The sequence below is a fragment of the Polyodon spathula genome, chromosome 29, assembly GCF_017654505.1.
Source record: "Polyodon spathula isolate WHYD16114869_AA chromosome 29, ASM1765450v1, whole genome shotgun sequence".
NCBI classification, from domain to species: domain Eukaryota; kingdom Metazoa; phylum Chordata; class Actinopteri; order Acipenseriformes; family Polyodontidae; genus Polyodon; species Polyodon spathula.
Genome location: NC_054562.1, coordinates 6252444 through 6272389, shown reverse-complemented (window position 1 = coordinate 6272389; position 19946 = coordinate 6252444). Strand labels below are relative to the sequence as shown.

General features: G+C 38.1%; 3 protein-coding genes across 7 annotated transcripts in view; all 3 read left to right on the top strand.

The window, feature by feature from the left end:
• Positions 1-3557, top strand: part of LOC121302332 (transforming acidic coiled-coil-containing protein 1-like) — a 39483-nt gene extending 35926 nt beyond the window's left edge. For all 3 annotated transcript variants that reach the window (XM_041232233.1, XM_041232231.1, XM_041232230.1), the window contains one exon: positions 533-3557. In XM_041232233.1, the coding sequence (XP_041088167.1) occupies positions 533-601 (69 nt within the window). In that variant the 3' untranslated portion in view covers positions 602-3557. The remainder of the gene's footprint in view (positions 1-532) is intronic.
• A 1266-nt stretch (positions 3558-4823) lies between these two features.
• Positions 4824-9093, top strand: LOC121302333 (activin receptor type-1C-like). The gene is made up of 3 exons (XM_041232234.1): positions 4824-5054; positions 6359-6472; positions 8345-9093. Exons 1-3 carry the CDS (start codon positions 5006-5008, stop codon positions 8554-8556), a joined length of 375 nt encoding a protein of 124 aa, XP_041088168.1. The 5' UTR covers positions 4824-5005; the 3' UTR covers positions 8557-9093.
• A 4828-nt stretch (positions 9094-13921) lies between these two features.
• The window catches only part of LOC121302324 (pleckstrin homology domain-containing family A member 2-like), a 30410-nt gene continuing 24385 nt past the window's right edge, over positions 13922-19946 (top strand). For 2 of the 3 annotated variants that reach the window (XM_041232207.1, XM_041232209.1), the window contains exon 1: positions 14141-14405. The gene's annotated coding sequence lies outside the window, so the exon portion shown is untranslated. The other variant, XM_041232210.1, reaches the window with a different exon arrangement.

The window sequence follows — 19946 nt, the reverse complement described above, 5'->3', positions numbered from 1 at the left end:
TGGTGCCCAAGGCGAGACAGTGTGTGACTGAGCTTGGGATTAGCAGTGGGAAGCCACCGTACAGAGAGGCCAGACACGGATACTAAAGCTAAGTGCTTTCAGTGCACAGTGACTTCTCTGGGCTAACGAAAGATTTAAAGTTCTCCTCTTAGTTGCACTAGCCACCCCACCACGCACCCTTTTCCTTCTGTCAAAGATCTTATGTTACTTCCATTTGGAATATGCAGATATTCCAAAGATAATGCAATTGATAAAGTTGCATCTACCTCCTGGATCTTCATACTTCTTTATAGAGTTATAGTTGTGTTGCAGCATGCAGACAGGTGGGACCTACAGCAATATTATATTGCAACATTCATCCTGAATTAACATAAAAAAAGATCCAAAAGATTGTGAGCAGCATAACTTATAATGTTACTAAATCCTAAGAATTTATTGTAAAGCATTGACTAGTTCCCCTGAAATCAATGCTCTATGTCTATATGCTACAGGGGGTTTGATTCTGATGCTATATATAATTATTTTTCTACAGAATCAAGAAATTGAAGAGCTCACCAAGATCTGTGATGAGCTCATAGCCAAACTTGGAAGAAGTGACTGAATCTTTTCAGTACAGTAACTCCCACCCCACCCCAACCCCCTCGCCCGTATTGAACACTGCGCACGCAACAACTATTAGTACCTGCCTTACCTAGCAGAGACCACGCCCTGTAGAATGCATTCAGACCCTGTTAGCTGGTTCACATCCACTTGGACTTAAAGCCAAAAACGAAGAGCGAACCCCAGCTGCAGAATCGCTTCCACGCAGTTTCTGTCCCATTTGAATATACTCCTACAAATTTCCTGGCAGGACTAGACCTTGAAAGAACAGTGGAACAAGCTGTATCCCCAGTGTGATTTCCAGGCTGGATAGAAGCTGCACTTCCCTATATAGATGCCTGCTGCACACCAGATCAACCAGAAAGACTAGCAAACATGTTAAGTGGTTCACTGTAGTGGATGCCAGTGTTCATATGCAAAAACAACTGGGGCTCCCTTTGGTTGTTTTATATTTTTTCTGCAATTTCCCTTATTGCCTAAGAGGGACAAAAATGCACTCTTTTTTTTTTTTTTTTTTTTTTGCCTCAAACACATGAAAGGACAGTATTGAAATAAAAGAAGAAATTTAAAAGATGGTATGCCATGTATACCGTACCACAAGCCTTATATGTTGTACAATTTTAATTGTTTTTTTTTTTTTTTTTGGTTGCTGTAGATACTTAACATATATCACAAATTTAAAGAAAGAAATAGTTTGAAAATAATAATAATAATAATAACAAAGGATGCATGATAACTATGCACATCAACAACTACAGGGAACTACCTTACAAAACAAAGTATTTCTCCAAGTGGAAATGTACTGGCTGTCACCCCAGTGGAGGAACTTGAATCTCCAAAATGACTCAGGGTACAGATCAAGCACAGAAGGGTTCTGGAAATCTATTTGCAAGTATACTGCAATCTGCATCTGCAATCTGCATACCTTCAGGGAGCCCTGAGCGGAATTCAGAGTGTAAGCTGGAACCAGTATCCCATTGAAATCCAGTACATGGCCCCTCTCTTAAGAGTGAAGGCTTGATCACAATTGTTTACTGAAAACCCCTTTGCTGCTACAGTCTAGCTGAAAAGCAACAGGTTTTTTTTTTTTTCCTCTACTGCCAATGTTTAAATCTATATAATGTAAATAGAAGGTCGATATTGTCTGTGAAATGTTGTATGTTACAGAATTGATTCCCTGTGCAGTTCATGAAATATAGCAGTGGTACAGTCTTCTTCCAACGTGGAGTGCCTGTTTGGTGTTGGTTTTTACCAGTTTCTCTTTGGATGGGGAAGTGAGCAGTGATTTGTTCTATTCTAAAGTGTGTAGTTTCTTAAGCATGCATGCATACATGCTAAACATAACTAAGTCTTGGTTAAAACTTTTAAAAGGAACCATGCAAATAATTCTGGTTCCGTTTGACCATCCGTCGCAGACCTGTGAACTAAATTCAATTTGAGTTCCAATCAAATAAACAAGCTCTCCAGGTGCGTGGCAAAGCTGAGCCTTCCTTAAGAGTCAGGAGCTGCATTCATTTGCTTGTAAGATATGTTTCCTGCTCCACTGTTAAAGGCAGGCTTATTATTGTATTCACAGTGGAGGCTTGTCTCTTTGGTGCTCACACAGTGAAGAGCTCTTAATGTTAACCATTTAAACTGCAGCACAGATACGGCCACCTGCAAGGTACGAAAGCTGTTGATCATACACCTAAGGTTTTGTGATTTATTTATATAGAACATTTACAACAGGAAGAAAATGATCTATCCTTTCTGGCTTTTTACTTATACAATATCAGGTCTGAGTAGCGCTTTGTAGATTTTTTCCCTTCGCAAGGCCGTAGTTAGGTACCATGCTTGTTTAAGCCCATCAGAACAGGACACAGCATACTCTTTACATACATCTGCGAGACAGTATGAAAAAAAAGTGCACATCTATTTAAGACTCATCTCTTCAGATGTATATAAGAAAACACCTTTTAGACCAAACCATGCTGAGGAAAAGTATGAATAAATATCTGTGTATTTAACTATAGTAATTAAATGAAAGTGAACAAATATACAACATTTTATTTCTTCACCACTAATAAGCAACACACAGTGTACGTATATAAAATGTAGAAATTTTTCTAAACATTTAATGAAAAAATGACTCTAGGAACTAAGTAACAGCAACACCAAGATAATACGCTTCCTCATAAGACTTTACGCGGGTATTCGAGATTTTAAAAAAAAAGCATTTTAGAAAGTTGCTTATTGACAAAGTTCCCATACAGTGATGAAATATCATAGGGGGGTTTTATGTGAAATGTTAACTGTATAATAAAAATACCATTTTGGGAAATCCAAGTTAGACTTTGTCGTGGATTTCAGTAACTTCTTCAGGTCGATAGGGGTTCTGTTGATAAATTTTATTTGAGATGTTAAACGGTGGGAGAATGTGTCGGAGACACAGAGGAGTTCTGCTTCATTGTGAATTTGAAGAGGATTGTGGGACTCTGCAGCTTGAAGCTCCATCCTTCACGCGGCCCCGCTGTGTATATTTGCCAAGTGGTTTGGTTTGTGCCAGGGAGGGACGAGAAACACAGTTCAGCTACAGGAGTGTATGCTAACTCTACCAGCATATTGGATAAATAATCCTGTTACAAACTCCATTCGCCTGACTGTGCCATCGCTATTGCTGTCAAGTGCCAACAGACATTGCTGTATATTTGTGCCAAATGTAAATGTTATGGTTCATAAATCTTATTTAACAAAGAGAAGCAACTAATCAGTCTTTTATGAGACATATTATTTTGTATTATTTCTATCCACTGCCGCCATATCTCTGCGTATGTTTTAAGTGCAAACAGCTCCCCCCTTTTTAATGCCATACATATTTGTAGAGTTAAACTTACACAGATGTAATGAAATTATAATGTTTACTAATATATATTTTTTCCTCCTATCTCATTGCCTGAATAAAATGATCACGATTGTCACTGTCTTTGAAGTGCTGGTCAGTTTTTTGTTTGATGTGTCTTTTGTTCTGCCAGATAGTATTTGCCTGTTCAGTTTTACGACTGTTTAGATAACGTACTTGTAGTTTTTTATTTTCATTATTAACATCCTGACAACTTTCTACACATAACTTTAAACTCTGTTTCATTCTCTCCACTCTAGTGCACTGGGTTTGAGAGCTGTCCTCTAAATCACATAACGAATCCTCATGCTTTTTTGCTCTGTACACATACTGTTTGACAGTGTGAGCAATAATCCTTACAGCAGGGGTCTCCAACCCTGGTCCTGGAGAGCCCCTATCCAGCAGGTTTTATAGATGTCTGCATCATCAGTGGCTAAAAATCTGGAACACCTGTTAATCTTGACTAATTAAGCTAATAATTGGTAAAATTAAGTAACTGAGAGATTGGTTGAAACAAAAATCAGCAGCCACAGTAGCTCACCAGGACCAGGTTTGGAGACCCCTGCCTTACACTATCGGTGTACTAGAGCGGCCATTTAGAAAAGAGCTTTGAAGCAGAGTTTAGTGTAATGCTTTTTAATGAATGTGTAACTATGCAGTAAAAATAAGTTTTTAAAAACAGCAGTCAAACTACAGTAAATATTTTAAACCTAAAGAAAATCACAAAATGAACAAAAGGGTGAGAGATTGTTTATTTTGTGGGTTACATTTAGTTAATTTAGTTTCTACTTTAAAGTTTATAAGTGTTAAAAATTGTCAGGATGTTTAAAATGAAACACAATTACAGGTATGCTATTTAAACAGTTGTAGCAACACCTGGGGAAGTGTAACGCTATATTTTATTTTACTCGAAGTCTTGTAAAGAGGGCCCTTACAGGTATGTAGGTCAGAGGGAACCTAGTTCTGATCTGAACTGTGAAAGGAGGAGTCTGCAATTTGACAGCAATGACAAGGTCTGTAAGATGGGCTCTTTAAACAATATAATCTTTTCTTACTTCTCATCTCTCATGCTAAAGCTAGACATACTGAGGTCGTTTAAAGATGGATGCAAGTAACATATGACCTTTAAATGATCATAGGATTCGATGCAAAAAATAAGAACATAGCAAAGGACCACTTCGTTTCTGCAAATATACTTTATTGTAGTTCCACTAAAGGTAAAACAAATTCCATTTTTGGCACATGCAGGCAAAATCCCCACCTTCTATGTGCAGTTGCACCACAGGCAAACTACCTTCCAATACTTGTTTCAACACAGTTTAAAAACACTTACGAAACACTGCAGTCATCTTCAATGCCATACTGCTGTTCCATACCCTGGTCATTAATACAGCCTCCTAAGTACATTATCTACAGACGTTTGATCCGCACCATGGAAGTAGATTAGTAATAAGACCTTAATACAACAAGACAACTGCTTCTTTCCCCCAGTCTTAGCAGCGCTGCTCTACCAGATATACCATCACCATGCGGACCCTCCTGGCTTTGCTTGTCCTGGCCTCTTCAGCTATTCAGAGTGAGTACTGACTGTATGTGAATCAGGGGGGAAAGACGAGGGTGCTCTGAACAAGAATAAATACAGCAGGCCTGTTTTTGACATCGTCTTGCACGGTTGTATTTTATTCATACCAACACCAGGGTCCCGTACCAGCCCTGTTCCCAGTACAGAGTTTCTCAACCGCACTGTTTTAGGTACTTTGTTGAATTCACTACTGTAGGTGTCAGGAGTTTTAAACAAATCGGATTCCTAGGAAATTTACTAGGAGTCATTCCCGCAGGTATAAGGGAGGAACACTTTATTTAAAATCAAACTCCTGGCTCCTGAACATTTTAATAATATAGTTAATTAAAGGTAGTTCTGAAACCCAGGACTGGGTGCAGGGTTAGTGCAAGTTTCAAGACATGCAAGACCACATAATAATAATAATAATAATAATAATAATAATAATAATAATAATAATAATAATATATATTATATTATTATTATTATTATTATTATTATTATTATTATTATTATTTAATGTTAAAATAATGACCAATTATTTAATTACCAACTTTTTTAAATATCTGTCATTTCATTTAAAGTATTTTATCATTTCTAAATGTAACACTTGTGTTTTGTAGTTAAGGGTGAAGCAGTCATGTATTATAATAGTTAAAATGAGGGGTATCCTGAAAAAAAAAAATAAGTAACCCACATTTCATTTTCTTTAGGTACCAACCGAATACAATTTAAATAGTAAGAAAAAATAGTTCAAGCTGAATTTGTATGATTTCAGGACACACTGCAAATGTATAAGAGGGCGTAACCCAGCTGTAACTAACCTCAGAGGCGAAATATAATGTACTGTAATTAATTGGGATCTTTTATAGATTCAAGACTGGTACAAACTGATGTACAGACAAATTTTGAGTACCATCTGTTATCAAGACACCCTCCTGGAATCCTGCCCTTTTTGTGTGTAGGAATTCTCTTAATTGAACCTTGCAACCAACATGTAGCACTAGAAAGCCATTACAATCAACTAAACCAAGCAAGATCACCTGTAAAAAAAAAAACAGAAGGTGATAGAGGCACCTTGGATTAGCATTCACCTGTCTTAAACTGCCCTAAATGCCCAGTCACTACAGCAATGGGTTAAATTAGACGAGTTGTAGTTTATTTCCTTCCCTAGTTTTCCCCATCAGGAAGACCCGAGGACAAAAGAAACGCGACAGTCGCCACGGAATTAAGAACCTCCTTTCCCATGCGTGAAACCCTCCTGTTACCAGCACGGCTTAGTGTCAAATCAGCTGTCTTTTCTTGTTCCGTGTGCAAAGGCGAGGGCTTGAAATGCCATACCTGCGTGTCAGCCAACGAGGAAGAATGCAATCGGCAAGGATCGCAGAGCTGCCCCCAGTACGCAGACGCCTGCTCCACCATCACGGGAACAAGTAAGTGCCGGGGTCTGGGGGAATCAGACATGCGGTGGGGTCAAGCTGCAGCGCAAAACACATTCTCGATTGCACCAAGCCCTGTAACACATTAGAAACACAAGCCAACTGAACGCTAAGCGGTTTCAGTAATAACTAATTCAGAGCTGTCCAACCTAGAGAGTGTTTAACCATATGGAGAAGAAGAACAAAAAAAAGTTTACTGCAAAGCTGCCATAATAGTACACTAAGACCTGGCTTCAGTAGCCATATTGTGGAGCTCAGTATGAATCAAGATGCATTGGACAGCCCTGAGGTAAAGGATCAAATTGGAAAGTGTGCAGATTTATATAACCTGATGCATACCAAAGAACAAGCAATATTTCAAAGCAGAATCAATAATGATCATTCTAAAATCAGGGAAAACCGTGGATCTAAAATACTGCCGACTATCAGCTCCTTTTTCACATTGCATGTTACCTCGTCCGGTAAGGCTTCCCAGCACTCCGCTGCATAACCTTCCCCAATCTGGATTCGAATGTGATAGCTGCGAGCAACTGTGAACAGAACAACCGACACTAACTGCAGTGTTCTCAAGCCTGCTCCTTTTACAACAATCCGCTTCTCCTTTCGCCCAGTTACACGTGTCAGTCTCATTCTAGTCCTTACAGTAGCACCCAATGGGTTAAGACCCCGAACCCTGGTGGTCATTTATGAAATTGCATTTCATGTTGCAAGCTCTTAGGAGCCTGAAAAGTTAAGCAAAGTAGTTGGATGCAGAACCTCTGTGCAAAACGAAGGGCTGAGGTGGCATTTGTGGCTCAGTAGAGGACAAAACGACATGATTTCTCATCGTAATCATTTCAGTGCAAGATGTACGTTTGTTTTTCTATATATAAATAAGTGTTGCAACGTATACAAAATGAAAACTTCCAGAGAAGAAGCTGTAAGGCTTTATTATTGTTTTGGACGAGAGACAAGGCCTATCTGGTAAAGACTGTAGATTAGTCAAAGTTTTTATGCCACCACAGCAGCCCTTTTAATAACATACACCACATCTCATTCCCACTAAAAAGAATTAATAGGAAACAGTGATTCAGCATGACAAGGGTAGGAACTGAAACAGCCCCTGAATCATCAGGCCATCCCCCGAGCAAACCACCAGAATCTGCTGACACAGAACACAGTGAGAAGAAACTCCCATGAGCACTGAGATTACCCCCGCTAGGAGCTTGGAACTTTCAAATTGACAAAACAACAAAAGGGCTCTTCAACTGCTGTCTAGGTGCTGCTGGTACGCCAGATTGCAACCCCCCTGGCAACACTGTCCTAATGCGGATGGAAGACATATTACATAGAAAAAAGGTTTTGAAAAGCCACCATATTAACTTAGAGTTAAACTGAAAATGATATACAAAGTGATATTTCATGCAGGGATAAAATCCCTGGTTAAGGGTATATAGACAAGGCAGTCGTCCATGTGCATGCATGTCACATATACATTTCTGGAAAGTCGTTTATTAAATGGTGCTGTAACTTGGTTTAAACATTACTTAGCAGAAATTATTGGGTGTGTCAGATTGCTGGAATATATGGATGTGTCTGCATGTGTCACAGTTACATATCTACATGCATCTTGAACACATATTATTCATCATAGTGTAAAATCAGTAATTTTAATATACTTTGCCATGATACTAACAGCCTGTTTGTTGTATGACATCTGTTATAAAACTATTCCTTGGCATTTCTTATTTTATACTGTTCAGTAGATACAGCAGATATAGGTCCTGGTCATCAATCATACTGCACTTGTACATTAGGGACATTGAAGGATGTGACCTCTACACTGCATACTGTACATCTAGTGCTTTGTCTCTCCCCTCATTTCAGACACAGTCATGAAGTCCTGTACTTACAAGGCCTTCTGTGACAAAGCCCACAACAGCAACTCTGGCATGAAGATGGACTGCTGCTTCACAGAAGACTGCAACGGACCCCACAAAGGAAAGAGTGCCAGTCATAACGCTGGGGCTGCCCTTTTCTACAACCCTGCTTTAATGTTCGGAGCTTTGCTCATCAAGCTGGCATTCAGCAGACTCTAAAAAGCAATACCAACCCTAACCCTAAAGCTAGTCCCTCACACCCTCCCCACGCAGGGGTGTGTTGATTTGCTGTAGGCACCAAATGCACCGTCTTGAAAAGCAGCGACGGGACCTTTTCCTGTTGTCAGATGCAGTACCTGTAATTATATAGGCAGTGGTTAAGAAGCCAGGGCTTTAGACCACTCTGGTTTATTTTTATTTAAGCCATCAAACAAAATTTCGGAAATTTTAAAATTCATTCTCCTGTCAATCCTATACTACCATGTTTGTTTGTTTGTTTTTTCATAACCCAGCATGGGAGCAGAGAAAAGGTTAATGTCAGATTCACTTCACTGTTTTACTAGCTTGTAGTAACTATTGCTTTAACCAAAACCTGTTGTCTCTGCTATGCTGTACGTTTATACATGTGCTCAGTGACAACTTGGTTTCAAATGTTGTAACATTAAAGAACTATGTAGTGATTTTAATTATATAAAGAATTAGTGTGGAAGTAGCACTGAAGTCAGAAATGGCTTGTCCTTCTGACCCCGAGGAACATCTATAAAAAAAATAACATGCTTCATAGGTGTCCAAAACCCCATTACCCCACTCCCCATACATGGAGTCATTTATCAGTAATGCAGCAGCATGTATTAATAAGGAAGTATGATGTCAGTTCTGACCAAATGCACTATGGGGTCCACTATTTTGCTGTAGGGTTTTATGTACCTTACAAACCCACTCCAAAAAACACTCCTAGTGTTTAAAACCAATGGATCATGAAATCTCACACACGCTACAGTATCTGAAAATCTGACAGGGGGAGTTAAGAAAACGTGTGTTGTTACGACACAAATATTGCTCATATAAAATAAACACAGGATGAGAAGAGCTACACAGACACATTGTACAGAAAGTACTGTATTTTGCAGATATTCCGAAAAATGGTTTTGCAATTAGACTCACTAAATACTGTGTAAACACTGCAGAAAGTTAGGCTTAAGCAGAAGTGAAAGGAAAAGCAGGCTCCAAAAAAAAGATACCATACCATTGCATGTAATAATAATAATAATAATAATAATAATAATAATAATAATAATAATAAAAACAGCATTATTGTGGGACAGTTTCAAACATAATACAGATATATAACAATATGTAGCATGAAAATCCTCCGTAAGAATCTAAAGCTAGTTCATATGCAAGTGGGCTGAAGACTGTCAAAACAAACTGCCAAGCCCCCCCTTTCTAATAAAGCAAAGCCCAGGAGGCAATGAAAGGGGGTTGTCTCGACAGAGCACACGTCTGAGCGAGTGAATTCTGCTCTGAGAATAAGGAGAAAGCTCTAGTGCATTGTGTTCGTTTTTTATGTACTATGACCCATATGAAAAATACCGTACAAGTTCAACCACAGTGAAGCAACATTACATGTTACATTACTGCACTGTTTGTAACAGTTTACGGAAACCCACAACAACACTGCCATACATGAACCCTACAGCAGCGTCCTGTTGGATAGCAGCGCAGACTAATGTAGTAGACTACATTCTTCATCGTTGGGCAAGGGCATTTGTTGCCTCAGATTAAGGGCACTGTTGCCTAGTCCTAGTGAACTACATCATTTAAGATACAGTAGATTGACAGACAGGTGGAATCACTGACAGTATTCGATAGGACTTCCCAACAGCGAATCCTGGAAAGTCATGCTAGCAGTATTTATAGCTGTTTTAGTCTTTCTTAGCATGTCAGTGTTTTCACCTGAGTTCAGGAGATCCTCTTAATTTCAAGATTCTTACTAGAGACAAACTGTATATCATAGGCTAGATTCACCAAAGCATGGTATAAAAAGATTGGTAGGATAATGCTACTAAGGGAAGTACTGTCATAAAGAACAACTGCCGGTGTGTACCAGTTACAAGCCTGTCAAGTCCCTGCACACCACAGGTTCAAAACCACTGCCCTGGAGTGTCCTGGCGCTTATTAACATAAAGGCACTTTGCCTGGCCTAGCCTACATCAAACGTGTCTGCAACCGTCAATTAGAACTGAAGAACAGTGCAAAAGCCCTTACAAAGACTTGAAACACACACAGGCACAAAGAAAAACTCAAATTGCATTCGCATGCGCTAAAAACAGAACAGCCCAACATGCTTTCATTAAATTGCTTGTCATGGGTTTTAAAAAAAAAAAAAAAAAAAAAAGTTTTAACGTGCCATATCCCAGATCTGCATGTGGCAGAAAAGCTGTGAAACTCTCCTTATCTTTACGAGAGATCCGTGCAATGCTACCAAGCAGACCCGGTATCTTTTAGATCTTAATCTCAGGGGCAGCTTAATGACACGGTGATTTCCAATTGTTAACCGCAGTAGGAAAATTATTTACAATCTCCTGGAAAAAAAAAAAAAAAAAAAAAAAAACACCTTAAAAAGAATTTAAAAAAAAAACTCTTCGTGAAGAAATAAAGGCTGGTTCGTCATCAGGTTTGCGAGGATTGTTTTTTGGGTGTGACACCTCCCATGTGTATGATGCATATGACCCACCCCGGAGACGAGCCTCCCGCTGAACAGTTTAAATGTTGTCAAGTATGGATTCTTTTACACGTTGCTTTGCCGCAAAATATAATGCATTTCATCCCTCGTTATATGCATACACGAAAAGTCCAGCTGATAAGTGTAACCCCTGTGCTCTTCATAATATTTAGTAGGCCTGCCATTCTGTGCTCGTGTTTGGACTATTGTTCTACAGATTTTATTGCCACTACGTTTTCATCGATACGTAATTATGCTGTTTTGAACACGAAAGCACCTGATATCTGTGTTTGTCGTTTTAGCCCCCAAGTTTGTTATATAGGTCTGTTTAAAGTTTTTATTTCATTTGTTTTTCATGCATGTTGGTAATGGATTCTTTTTTGTAATCACGTCATTCTGGGCCCTAGTTAAAGGGTAGTGAGGCAGCTGTCACTGCGGATGAGCAACGTCACTGTGGCACAATGACTGACACACGTGTGCGAGCGATCCGACAGGCACGTTTTTAATATGCAGGTTAATGTTGTTGCAGAATCGAGTGGGTGGAATTGGCGGACGGAGTCGACAGAATGGAAACTTAATAAGCGAGCGTCTTTTTATAACAACTTGAAAAAACAGAAAACCACAGGAAACGACACCTGCAATAGGTGACATTTCTACAAGAAGAGATCTCACGATCGAGTCTTTACGACTGCGTATTATTTCCTGTGCAGTAGCCTGTTTTTTTTTTTCTTCTTCTTCTTCCAATCAGCCTGCTATCCTAATCCTGAACAGGTGCTTAAAAATAACAAAGCAGAATTTTTTTTGTCAGCACTGCTACCTTTAGAGAATATAAACAAACCGGACAGCCAATCAGGTCTCTCTTATGGTGTAGTGCACAGAAAGAATGCCTGAGATGCACACCAGCCTTGTGAATATCGATCCCTGTCCCAGTGATGTTTGCAGTCATTTTAAGTGGTTCATATGACAGTAAAAGAAATAAATAACTGTTTATGGTGTATGTTTTAAGGTGCTTTTACCTGAGTTCAGGAACTGCTCTTCGGTTGCCTGCCGTTGATATAGAATAAGAGCCAGTGCCACTTAGTGCTATGTTACTTTTGATCAAGTTTCCTTTGTTTTGCTGCAATACTCTGCTGTGCACTAGGTGGTGCCGGTGTTTACCAATAAGACAATTTGGCTTATCTAGCCTGTGTAACATGTCTATGGCAGGGAACCACAACTGAAGAGGAGCTCCAGAACTTGGGTCAGAACACCTGAATAAGAACAATTCACAATGATTTAAATCATCGTAAAAAAAAAGCCAAGGGACTAAGAAGATATATCTGAAAGCTACTGTCCAGTCTTGTGATGAGCCAATCAGCTGAAAGGAGTTCAAAGAGAAATGTGTCACAATTGCACACAGGAAAAGGAAAAACAAAACAAAAAAAACCCAGGAAATCACGCGATTTAGCTTTGACCCAGTTCTCATGAAAACACGACCAGAACGAATCAAGGGAGGACATGCCTTTACTTGTTTTTTTATTTTATTTTATTTTATTTAATTAAAAGTCAATGAACACCTGAAATGGGAATAAGAAGAGATTGTGTAAAGATACAGTTAGGGTGCAGTTGCTAAAAATGCCTGTATACTGTATAGTCATACTGTATCTATTTAAATAGCATGGTGTTGTACAGTCAGTATTCAAATTCATAATGCTGCAACAAATTATAATCAAGAAGCACCTGCCAACTAAGCACCAAATATCAGCCCATTGTGACTTTTAACAAGAACGGGGACATGCATCTTTTATATATTAAAGAATAACATCATTTATAGGATGCTATTATTGTACCATTTGCCCATACTATTATAGCAGATCTAGGGCCGCCCTTGCATTGCCATTGCAGTGCCACTCTAATCATAAAGGAATACTGTGTTTTTTTTTTTTTATTTTATTTTTTTTTCGTGCACAGAACATGGAATACCGGCCAATCTAGAACTTGCTGACTTGTGACTGAAATTTCTTCTAGAAGGCAGATTTTTACAGGATACTCCAATGATTACCTAGCCAGTAAAGTCCCTGTCAGGACAAAATGTGTTTACACAGAGTGTGATATATATATACTATATATATATATATATATATATATATATATATATATATATATATATATATATATATATATATATATATATATATATATATAATGTTTCCAAATGTTTCCACCTGTTTGCCATAAACAACTTATAATAGCTTAGTACAAACGTGTAGCATCTGTGTGGTATTATTATCACCGTGTAGGTGTACCATTATGTATATTACTATGCAACAATATTAAGAGGTCTCAGTTAAATAGATAGCGCTGACAGAAAAGGACTACATTGCACACTGCAAATATTTAAACAGCTTAGTTCTTCTTTTTCAGTGTTACTGTGCTATGAAAACACGTCCACCCTACAAGAAAACTGATGTAACATAATACACGTTTCTGTACATTTTTTTTTTTAAATGTTTGCATATAAAACAGGTGGCCCTTGTACATTGTAAATGTTTGTGTTTTCTATCAACAACAAAGGTCAACACAAGTTAAAATGAGTTTACGGGAAGCGGGATGTAGTTTTGGTGCTACTGTATAATTATCCCATGGACCCTGTTTTAGGTGTCATTTCTCAGAGGTTCCCAGAACACCCCAAATTCACAGTCTTAACTTGGTATTACATCATCATCCAACAGACAACATTCTGTTCTGGACACAGCAGATCAATGCTTCAGTTCTCTTTTTTTTTTTTTTTTTTTAAAAAGAAGTCTAGATCACATCCGGGGTTGGTTTATTCTAATCTTTAACGCAATTACCCGGAAAAAAAAGGAGACACACACACACACACACACACACACACACACACACATATATATAAATAAAATAAAACAAGTGTGTAACGAAACAGACAAGCTGTCTTGCTGTGCACGTTCTGTAGAGTAAAACACAAAATGACACGTTAATTTACTGTAATCTAGTTTCAAATTGTTATTCTACGCTGCCTTTATCAGCACTTCGGAACATTCTCACACACCCCGAACGCTGTTGGGTAAGCGCTCTACAGTTTTGGGAATGTTGTGGTAGGTGTGGCAGTCCAGCGAGTGTTGCTTTGCAAGGTGCAGTTAGTGAATTGGAAGTGACACTTGCTGCATGCCTGCCATTTAATTCACGTTGCTAATTTAGTCAGCTGTGCGGTGTTGCTTTGTTCAAACTGCAGCGCAGAATTATCTTTGTGAAAACTCAGGGTGTACGTGCTTCAGGTCAGGGTGCGTTCTGGATAAAGTGGTCTAGCCGAATTCGAGGGGCGTGTGAAGCACAGGACTGCAAGGTGAGAGTGGAAAATTGATTCTCCATGGCATACAATTCCAGCTAGCAAGTGCATTTGTTTCGTGCTCCGTATTTTGTTGTTTTGAGACTCTGTATCCTTATTTTCAAGTAGTGTGTGTACTTTTTCTGTGTGTAACAATTACATTTTCTTTACCTCATCCCAGCGGTGATTCGTTTATAGCCAAGTACAATGTATTAAATACACTTCTAAAGCCGAGTGTTTATTACATCCGCGGTTGTCATGGCACATTTTAAAAAGTCTATTCATTTTAATGCAAAAACGTTGTCAAATTATAAATATACAAGCTTTTTTTTTTGTCATTATGGAAATAAAATAAAACCCTTTTTACTTTGTTCTGTAAACACATTTTCCAACTTTTAAATTACTATCGCGCCTTTTCATATTGTTGAAGCACGGCGTGCTATCTGTAGTTATCCATTTTCTCTCAGCTAAACTGTACATAACCCCCCGCACCCTTATAGCAATGCAATGCATCACACGCTTCTTTAATGCAGCTCAGTTCAGCTGTACTTGTCATTTTTTTTTTAATAAGGCAAGCAAAATCAAATGTACTCATATACCTGTATTGTGTAATTACTACCATTGTAGGGTTATAAAGTCGTACATCGTCACAATGTGGTACGTGTACCAAAACGTGACCCCGTGTAATGTTAGAAAGTGGTACGCTGTGAGATTTTGGTGTAGGTGCAGTCAATTGTGATGTGATGGGTTTTACTATTGTCAAAGAGGTACATTTATCATTAATTATACATCGTTTTTTTTTTTTTTTTTTTGCAAACCATTAATTATACTTTTTTTTTTTGCAAACCATTATATATATGGATATATAACAAACTGGAAACAAACAATCAATTTCTCTATAAACAAAAAACAATTCATGCTGAAGATAAAATGGGACGTCCACCACAAGGTTGCAGAAGTAAAAAAAAAATGTACATGATCCAATGTGTTGCATATGATAAATATTCACGTACTATTTTCAATTGAAAACAGGGTAACATACCAGATTTTAATGGGCACTTTAATGTTTTTCAAGCAGAAGTGGTTTAGGCATGTGTGAGCAAGCTCAGTGTGCTGCGTACCACTTTTTTTATCTGCATACCTGAAAATAACACTACACTATGAATAGACCTGGTATTCTCCCTTAAACATTGTAACACTTTCTGCAAATAAACAACTGTCTTATCTTTCTGAATGGATACAAAAAAACACACATGCTATGTACTACCTGTATCTAAGGAATTGAAAGATAAGAGGTAGGACATTCTGTCTTACAGCACTCATTGAAATCCCCTAGCTGCATCCCTCTTGCTAAATCCTTGGAGGTACACTTCACATGGGAACCTACCGGCCTAGTATGCAAACTACCTGGGATCAGGGGGTGTTCCTAAAACAGATTCATTCGGATAAGTACCAGTATTAACCTATGACCTTGTTTAATTTTTAAAAGGTTTCAGCTGATGTAGTTAACCAATTAACACTTTATTGAACAGATGAAGCATTTATTTTACTTTTCTGATATGCGATGCACTCATTTGCTGTTTTCATTTCTAAACATTTTTAGTTGCCTGTTGCATTCAAGTTTTTTTGAAGTGGTCGTTGAGTGTGCAGTTGCATGTTGGTCTCATTAGAGAGGTCATTCAAGTCATTCATATGTTTGGGCCTGTAGATAGTGGCCTCACTATTGAATGTGGCTTTACAGTGCTGTCAGAAAGGGGAAATCCAGTGGTCTTAAATGTGAGGTGGTCTTTAGGCAACGTCTTGCTGTGTTTGACATCGTTTTGCTATTGATTTGGTGTTCCTGGAAAACTGGAATGAAAGGACGTACCAGGCTTGATGTAGTACCAACACATTGTCTTATTTACTGAAGAATCCTTTGAGACTGTGAGAGTGGGAAGTGCATGTGAAAGCTGCTGCACTGTGGGTAATAATTGAATATGTACCGGGAGCAGATATGTTGCATTCAGACATGTTAGTCATTTTGGGGGTAGGTAATTATCATATTTCCTTAACAGTTTGAATTCTGTTTAAATTTGATGTGCATTTAATTTTTTTTTATGCAATTAAAGCAATCAGAAAATAACTGCATTAAAACCCAGTGCTTCTGGTTGTGAACTTTTGAGCTGCAACTTTGTCACTGAATACTGTACCATGTGACATGAACACAAAGATGTCGAAAGCCACGTAGCTGTTGATGGGTTTGCTGTGATTAATTTTGGTATATAGGGCTCCAGAGGACAAGGGTCTATAAGAGTGGGAATTTCGGGTACAAGCGACGGACAAAAAGTAAATGTATAGGCTACTATGGATGTTGTTTCACCTCTAATGGATCTACTGCAGATTTATTTGCAGAAATGAATCAGTCTATTTCCATGTTCATATTTTGTTCCATGTATGTATGCATGTATAGTAGACCCACCTGTGTATTTCTGACAATTTTAACATTTGTCCATTTCCAGTCTTCAGTATATTAAGAGATGGGATACATATTCTTCAAATTGTTTAAAGATGGCACTCGCATTAAAAAATGAATGCAAAGAAGCTGCATAATTCAGATGGAAAAAATAAGCAATAGACACGATCATACCTGCAGGTATAGTATACCCAATGACAGTTCCATTAAAGGAGAAACAAATTCCATAGTAAGTATTTAATTTTTGTCCGTCACTCGTCGGCAAAATTGCCATCCCTAGACCCTTGTTCTTTGGCTTTTAATATGACATGATGTTCTGTATGAATGAATTTAACATATTTTCTAAGAAGCATCTGCTAGCGGATGTGTGTTTTTTTTTTTTAATATAGCAGCTAGTTTAAATGCTCGTTGGCTCAACTCACAAAACGCAGTGTCTGTTTTAAGGAATGTTTTTTTAGGCGCTGTTAATCTCTTGGATTAGACAGCGTTTTGAAAAATGAGACTACCCTTGTAACCCTCTGTGAAACAGTTGAACGGTTTTAGGAACTGCAAGCTTGGGTTAATTAATAAAAAAAAAAGGCAGGTTTTACCATGATCTCAGCCAGTGAAACTAACAGAGCGCTGAACTCGACTGTTCTAATAATAGTGGCATTAAAGCAGAGTTCATAATTACTGAACGCATTTAATATTTCTACAAAAAGTCAATTTGGGTCCCAAAGGCATACCTGACAACGTGAGTTTTGTTTATTTATATTTACATTTTTGTTCAGATTTGTATTTTACAAGGTCGGCCTGTGCTGCTGCTGACATTGCCAGCTTTGAGATCACACAAAGATGGGAGCTATTTTCAGTTTTGCTAATTATAGGCCCGGAAACCACGGTACTTGATCCCTAAATCAGGGTAGTTTTCTGATGCAGAACTACTGTTACAGTATCCATGTTAAACATGAATGATATGTGGAAAACCTACTATTAATCAAATAAAAACCGACTCTGTTTTTTAACCCCGAAATGGACCAGATATTGTTTTAATGAAGTTTTTCAAGAGGTTATCACAGATAAAAATGCAAAATTAAACATTGCATGCCTGATTCAAGTTCTAGTGGGGCTACAGAAAGTCATTTCAAAAGGAACTAAAACAGGCAAACTTAACTACAACCACCATTAAGAGCGTTACAATAAAACAGAGCCCTTCATACAACAAAGTAGTGAAACTGATCTCGAACAAATAATCTTCTTTACCTGCGGTATTTGACAAATGATTTGGAACAAGCCCTGGGTCATAATCCCGCTTAGAGTGAAACCACATACCTGGGTCGTACCTGGGTTAATCCAGGTTGAGCAAGACAAAATGCATGAGAGCCGTTGAAGTAACAAATAGCCACGCCTGCATGAAGTTTTCACTTCCTCAAGGAGTGTTTTTGTTTATTCTGTTTAGCCATATTTTTGTTGCTTGAAAGCCAGGGATGAAGAAACATTTGCTCTAATCGACATTTGGGCCGACGATTCAATTCAGAGAATCTTGAATGGGAGTTGAAAGGGGCTTCAGAAAGATGATGTGTTGGAGTCCCAGGAGGCTTCAGGAAAGTTTTCAAAAGATGTGAAAAAGAAAACAATGCACAAAGTGAATATAAACAAGAAGGATACATGAGTCAACTGTGTTTATCCATACCAAGTGCTGTATTATACTATGTGTGTGTTCTCTTCATTCTCTAGTGCTTCTGCTTGAATCGTTATTTACCAGGCTAGCTAACTACACCAGCAAGAAAGGACTCTTCAACCATTTTTTAAAAGCATAAGTTCTGAAATGAGATTGGAAACTTTACAACTAGTGGTGTGCAGCTGTCATTTCTGCTCCCTCAGCTTCCTGTGAGGTTAATATAGTACATACTCAAGAAGATCTGGTGAATAATCATCTTGGCAGGAACAGCAACAGAGAATCAAACGAGTCAGAAAATAAATATTCTGGAAATGTAAGTGGTATAACATATCTTATAAAGCTCACGTTGTTTCCCTCCATGGTTTTCTGAATCCTTTCGAATATATAATCTATTAGGAGGACTACTTTATTACCGTAGAGTCTCCCGGCTCTTACTGCATGTTCCAGTAAATCTTAGTAGTGCTTACATTTCTTAGTAAATCTTAGTAGTGCTTACTTTTTTCTATACCACATTAAGGTGATGGTTTGTGTCATGATGAATTGATCGCTCCTTGCAGATACTTCAGTGCCACTCCGATTATACTTTAGGTTAGTTGGAAATTACAATTACAAAAAAGAATCCGAATTCTGTTTCCTTTTTGCAGAACTCCTAAAAGCAACTCAAGTATTTCAAGCTGCTGTGTAAAATACAAGAACTCAGAGAAGTTCAACAGAAAGAAGAGAGCCAAAAGAAGTTCAACAGAAGAATGCTTGTGTTTAATAGATCTCATAAGAGCTAAGAACATGGATTTAAAAACCTAACACTTTTATTAAAAAAAACAACCTTGTAGCATTCAAAAAACAGACAGGAATGCTCTGATAAAGTAGCTAAAAGATACCTAGTATATACAGTTCAGTTTAATGTAGTCTCTCCGTTGGTATTAGCATAAACACATCAGATAGGGTTTAAGGACTAGCTAGCCATTGGCTGACCCAGTTTTCATCAGCTTCCAGAAAGTAATATTGTTGCATAGTTTATACTGGTTGTCGACACAGAGTGCTTTACTAGAGAGTGCTGTTTACACAGCTCAAGGGAGTATGGCTTTGCTGGCGTGAGAAGGCAAAGGAATGATCTGTTCCTGTTTTTTTTTTGTTTTTTTTTACATTTTATGGAAAGAAACTTGTCTCTGTGCTGGCTGTAGTGCAATGAGCCATTTACTTGCATGCTGGGTTTAATATAAGAACCTATTGTATTACACCTGGTGCTGGGATTAACAAGGGGGTTTCATGTTTGAATATTCTTTCCTGCAAACAACCCCACCTTATACGTGAAGAAGAGACTCTTGAGCTCTTGAAAGCTAGTGGTGTCACATCACAGTTAATCTAATAAACAGTACCAAATCTTCAACCCTGTCATCGATATTGCCTTTAGTAACACGGCAAAAAACTCTTTCAAAATGTAAAAAAG

Coding starts and splice junctions, on each gene's coding strand:
- LOC121302333 (XM_041232234.1), top strand. CDS start 5,006: ATGCGGACCCTCCTGGCTTTGCTTGTCCTGGCCTCTTCAGCTATTCAG. Junction 5,055..6,358: donor GGCCTCTTCAGCTATTCAGA/GTGAGTACTGAC, acceptor CCGTGTGCAAAG/GCGAGGGCTTGAAATGCCAT. Junction 6,473..8,344: donor CTCCACCATCACGGGAACAA/GTAAGTGCCGGG, acceptor CCCTCATTTCAG/ACACAGTCATGAAGTCCTGT.